The 5,657-nt window shown below is 44.3% G+C and overlaps 1 protein-coding gene across 1 annotated transcript; it reads left to right on the top strand.

Annotated features, from left to right (window-relative positions):
- The first annotated feature begins 561 nt into the window (after window positions 1–561).
- On the top strand, window positions 562–3,330 carry LOC121877430 (uncharacterized protein DKFZp434B061-like). Its single transcript, XM_042383188.1, has 3 exons — window positions 562–605; window positions 1,832–2,656; window positions 2,754–3,330. The coding sequence occupies exons 1-3, from the start codon at window positions 562–564 to the stop codon at window positions 3,328–3,330; spliced, it is 1,446 nt and encodes a 481-aa protein (XP_042239122.1).
- Window positions 3,331–5,657: the final 2,327 nt, after the last annotated feature.

The raw sequence follows: 5,657 nt of genomic DNA, 5'->3' as shown, positions 1-5,657 counted from the left end.
TTACTACGGTTCCGAAACTTCCGACTGACCGCATCACCCCTTCCATTTCTCCCGCCACCTCCCACACTCTCCAGGGGACTTCCACCAACCTATTGTTATGGTAACTACGGCTCATCCCCGCCACTATACCACGGCCCAGCTGCTTCTTATTTCTTTTGCCTTACTGCTCATTCTTTTCTCTGTTCCTGGACACCACCGTAATGCTATACACGTGGCCTAGCCTAGTTACGTCTTGGGTGTTCAGCAAGTATGGAGAGGTATTTTGTTCCTTGGGTGAGAGGAGAGATCTGGTCTCTCCAGGTTGGTGAGAGGTGAAAAGGGAAAGGGAAAAGAGGTGGGGAGAGGGGATAAACAAGGGAAATAAGGGCAGACATTAGGCTATATACTAAAGTGAATATTAAGTTTTCTGAATTAAAAAATACATCAACCAGACGACCAAACAACCCAAAGAACTACAAATTATTCTGGTCCACCTTTAATGCTCTCAGTTCCAACTTCAGTATCCATTAATCCATTCCTCCTCTCAACTCACGTGACGGCTCAGTGATCTCATATCCCTAGATGGCCAATGGACGCTCCCAAATATTTACCTCCAACGCTGTTCTGTAAGAGGCGCCTGAAATTTTAGCCCTCAAATAGCATATCTGTTGTACATACTATTGTCTCGTAGCTATGAAGATGAATGCTTATAAGAACTAGCTCATGAACACCTGCCCATGAAGACACCTGTCCCGGATAAAGTGATGACCCACACAGGTGTTGAATACATCCAACTGATGACCCCAGCTCAGACTTGAGTCACTTCCAACACTGGATTGTTAGACTGTACTTAACACGCTCTAAATGGCCCCCAAATCAGGAAACTGAGAGCAAAGTGCCATGCCCTCTAGATGCGGTAATACTCTTTAAAGAGAATCACAGTCCCCTCCCCAGCAGCGGTAGCCGTGAAGAAGCAAAACCCACGCCAGCCTGGACGGGAGGTGAGCGAGAGTCCATGACGCAGGGTAGTAGAGACTACCTCAAAAGCTTCACTTATATTCAGGAAGGGAGGCACCATGTTGGCGCCCAGTGGGTGAATTCAGACGGCGTGTTGCATATACACATTATATATTGCTCGTCTGTGAGCTTAACTCACCTACGTCAACAAGATCATTAGGAACGAAATCATTTTACCACCAATTACAAACTTTAAAATTACCTTACGTTAAGAAGCGAATCAAACTATCTCTATGGGTAAGTAATCACGTCCTTGTCAAGTCTGTAACGCTTGTGCTCAGAGAGAGAGAACCAGAGACTTACTATTATGTAGAGTGTAAGTCGAGGTAAGAATGTTGGTACCTCAGTCTACTCCTGTGGGTCTAAGACTTGACTCTTCTCCTGATACTGTCTCGATCCACCTCCCCTCCACCACTTAAATCTACATTCTTAGTCAATGGAGTTCGAAACGGCATCTCTCTCTCCCCATCCTCTCCTCTCACCCCATCACCCTTCACCCCACATCCATCATCCTCACATCTCTCACCCCCCTCACTCCTCACTACCCACTTATCCACTCCCCTCACCTCTGCAGCTCGCCGTCGACATAATCATTTCCTGCAACACAAAAGTTGAAACACCTCGGAGGCAAAACCTTACCGGAAACACTACAAGATTTTACGAGGAGTAACAAAGAATTTTACCAGGAGTGGCACTCAAGTTAAACAAGTGCCACTCAGGTGTACCTAGAATGCAATTAATTTTACCTAGAGTGCCACTAAGCTTTACCTAGTGTCATAAAACTTTAGTGTCACAAAGCTTGAACAGGATTGCCAACAGAAACTCTCACCAACAGAAGTGCCAACAGAAACTCTCACCAACAGGAGTGCCAACAGAAACTCTCACCAACAGAAGTGCCAACAGAAACTCTCACCAACAAGTGCCAACAGAAACTCTCACCAACAGGAGTGCCAACAAGCTCTCACCAACAGAAGTGCCAACAGAAACTCTCACCAACAGGAGTGCCAACAGAAACTCTCACCAACAGAAGTGTCAACAGAAACTCTCACCAACAGGGTGTAACAGAAACTCTCACCAACAGGAGTGCCAACAGAAACTCTCACCAACAAGGTGTAACAGAAACTCTCACCAACAAGTGCCAACAGAAACTCTCTCACAAGTGCCAACAGAAACTCTCACCAACAAGTGCCAGCAAACTCTCACCAACAGGAGTGCCAACAGAAACTCTCACCAACAGGAGTGCCAACAGAAACTCTCACCAACAGGAGTGCCAACAGAAACTCTCACCAACAGAAGTGTCAACAGAAGCTCTCACCAACAGAAGTGCCAACAGAAACTCTCACCAACAGGAGTGCCAACAGAAACTCTCACCAACAGAAGTGTCAACAGAAACTCTCACCAACAGGAGTGCCAACAGAAACTCTCACCAACAGAAGTGTCAACAGAAGCTCTCACCAACAGAAGTGCCAACAGAAACTCTCACCAACAGGAGTGCCAACAGAAACTCTCACCAACAGGAGTGCCCAGCAGGAAACTCTCTCACCAACAGGAAGTGCTTAGCAAAACTCTCACCAACAGAGGTGTCAGCAAACTCTACCAACAGAATTAACCAGCAAACTCTCACCAACAAGTGTAGCAAAACTCTCTCACCAACAGAATTGTAGCAACTCTCACCAACAGAATGCCAGAAACTCTCACCAACAGAAGTGCCAGCAAGCTCTCACCAACAGAATTGCCAGCAAACTCTCTTCCAACAGGAGTGCCAGCAAAGCTCTCTCACCAACAGGGAGTGCCAACAAGCTCTCACCAACAAGTCTTGGCAAACTCACCAACAGATTGTGCAGCTTAGAAGCTCTCACCAACAGGAGTGTAACCAGAAACTCTCACCAGCAAGGAGTGCCAGCAGAAACTCTCACCAACAGGAGTGCCAACAGAAACCCTCACCAACAGGAGTGTGAAACTCTCACCAACAGGAGTGCCAGCAAGCTCTCACCAACAGGGGAGGTGCCAACAAGGCTCTCACCAACAGGAGTGCCAACAAGCTCTCACCAGCAAGTGCCAACAGAAGCTCTCACCAACAGAAGTGCCAACAAGCTCTCACCAACAGGAGTGTCAGCAAGAAACTCTCACCAACAGGAGTGCCAACAGAAACTCTCACCAACAGAAGTGTCAACAGAAGCTCTCACCAACAGAAGTGCCAACAGAAACTCTCACCAACAGGAGTGCCAACAGAAACTCTCACCAACAATGGAGTTCCAGTGTTGGGTTGAGGCTGTTGACCTTTTTTACCGAGAACCCGATAAACGTTGGAGAGGAAAGAGAAGAGAGGGATAAAATAAGGAGGAGGAGGATGAGAGGAGGAGATAGAAGGAGGACAAGAAGGAGGGCAAGGGTGAGGAGGAGGAGGAGGAGGAGGAGGAGGAGGAGGAGGAGGAGGAGGAGGAGGAGGAGGAGGAGGAGGAGGAGCAGTACTTCATTAGGGCGACATCCTCTCTCTCTCTCTCTCTCTTTCTCTCTCAAGTAAGATATCAACACCTCATTTAGCCAATCAGCGATCACTTAGTCTTAGGCTACTCCAATTAAAACCAGTTAACACTAACTCTATTCTCACGATAGCCAATCAGCTCTCAAATAATCTCTCACAACAACCAATCAGCTTTTAAATATTCTCTCGAGCCAACCAATCAGCTCTCAAATATTCCATCAGGAAGGGAGAACAGACAGATAGATAGATAGATAGATAGATAGATAGATAGATAGATAGATAGATAGACTCCTATGTCAAATGAAAACTTCATCTTGTCATGGCGTGCCTCTCTCTCTCTCTCTCTCTCTCTCTCTCTCTCTCTCTCTCGTCTCTCATACACTCCTCCCCTCTCTTCCCTTTCTCTTTTCCCATGTTCTCCCCTCTCTTCATTTTATTCTTCTCTTCTTTCTTCCCTCATTCGATCTTCTCTCGTCTTTCTCTGTTTTCCCCCTCTTCTCATTTTCTCTACTATTCCTTCTACCCTCTTCCTATATCCTTCCTTCCTCCCTCGTTCTTCCCTCTTCTTAGTTTCACCTCTCACCTTTCTCCTTGCGCTTCTCTCTTTCTCTCTCCCTTCTCTGCCATACAACTTTCCCTTTCAAACCATAACAGTGGTTCAATAGTGACTTAACAAAAGCCAAGTACTAAGGGCCTTACACAGACAGACAGACAGAGAGACAGAGAGGCAGACAGAGACAGAGACAGACAGACAGACAGACAGACAGACAGAGACAGACAGACAGACAGACAGACAGACAGAGACAGACAGACAGACAGACAGACAGACAGAGATACAGAGACAGAGGACAGACAACAGAGACAGACAGACAGACAGACAGACAGACAGAGACGGACAGACAGAGACAGACAGACAGAGACGGACAGACAGACAGACAGAGACAGACAGACAGAGACAGACAGACAGACAGACAGGTGAAAGAGTAGAGAAAGTTTGCTCACTCGTAAAATTAAATATTAAACACTTTCTATCCCTTCCCTGGTTATATATTAATGAACTTCCACTTCACTTAACCCCACCATCAGACAATACGTTAATGTACACACACACACACACACACACACACACACACACACACACACTGCATATGATAACTTTTGATACTTCATATTTTAGCTCATCCGTCGACCAATAAAAATCTTTCAAATACAAAATAATTTCCACAAAATTATTAAAGAGATATTTTGTATATATATATATATTTTTTTTTAACAAATGGTTTATATTTTTTGGGTGTGAATTTTGTCATAGAGTTTTATGATATGAATATATTACCTTATAATAACTCCAACAACAATAAACAAAACACACTGAGGGAATATTTAAAAAGATGGCATTTATTATATATTCCCTAACCTAACCTACCCTACCCTACCCTACCCTAACCTAACCTAACCTAACCTAACCTAACCTAACCTACCCTAACCTACCCTAACCTAACCTAACCTACCCTAACCTAACCTACCCTAACCTAACCTACCCTAACCTACCCTAACCTAACCTAACCTAACCTGCCTAGTACCGTCATCTGTACTGTACCTGGCTCTGTGTACCTACCAGTGTGCAGTTACCATTTTGTACCTGGCTGTGTGTAATTACTAGTGTGCACCTGAGGGTTAATATTCTGGGACTCCTATTATAGAGAGGTTTCCATAGTAGCTGCCCTCAGTGCTTAACTTATATACGGTACAACTGATAACAAAATTTTATTCTTATTTGTCAATGGAGAAAATATAAAATTCTGGTTTAATGAAGAATAATCACCGCAGATTTTTATTGTAGTAGTAGTAGTAGTAGTAGTAGTAGTAGTAGTATAGTAGGTAGTATTAGTGGTAGTAGTAGTGTAACTGTTAGTAGTAGTAGTTCGCTATTTAGTTACGGACAACATATTTATTTACAGCATTAAAATAAATACTAAGTGCCTTAATATCGAGCCCAGTAATTTAATTGGCGAGGATTTTAATGCCCTTTGCACAATGCTTAATTACCTCAACCCGAGTACTAAATTAATGCCGCTAGTTAATGAGGATGCAATTAGAGGTGCTTGACTGCTTGTTATGTATGCAAAACACAGTTGGTTTACCTTCATTACCTGAGAATAAACCGTTTAACTGG

The sequence above is a fragment of the Homarus americanus genome, unplaced genomic scaffold (assembly GCF_018991925.1).
Source record: "Homarus americanus isolate GMGI-L3 unplaced genomic scaffold, GMGI_Hamer_2.0 scaffold367, whole genome shotgun sequence".
In the NCBI taxonomy this organism is placed as follows: Eukaryota; Metazoa; Arthropoda; class Malacostraca; order Decapoda; family Nephropidae; genus Homarus; species Homarus americanus.
This window is presented reverse-complemented; position numbering and strand designations above follow the sequence as displayed.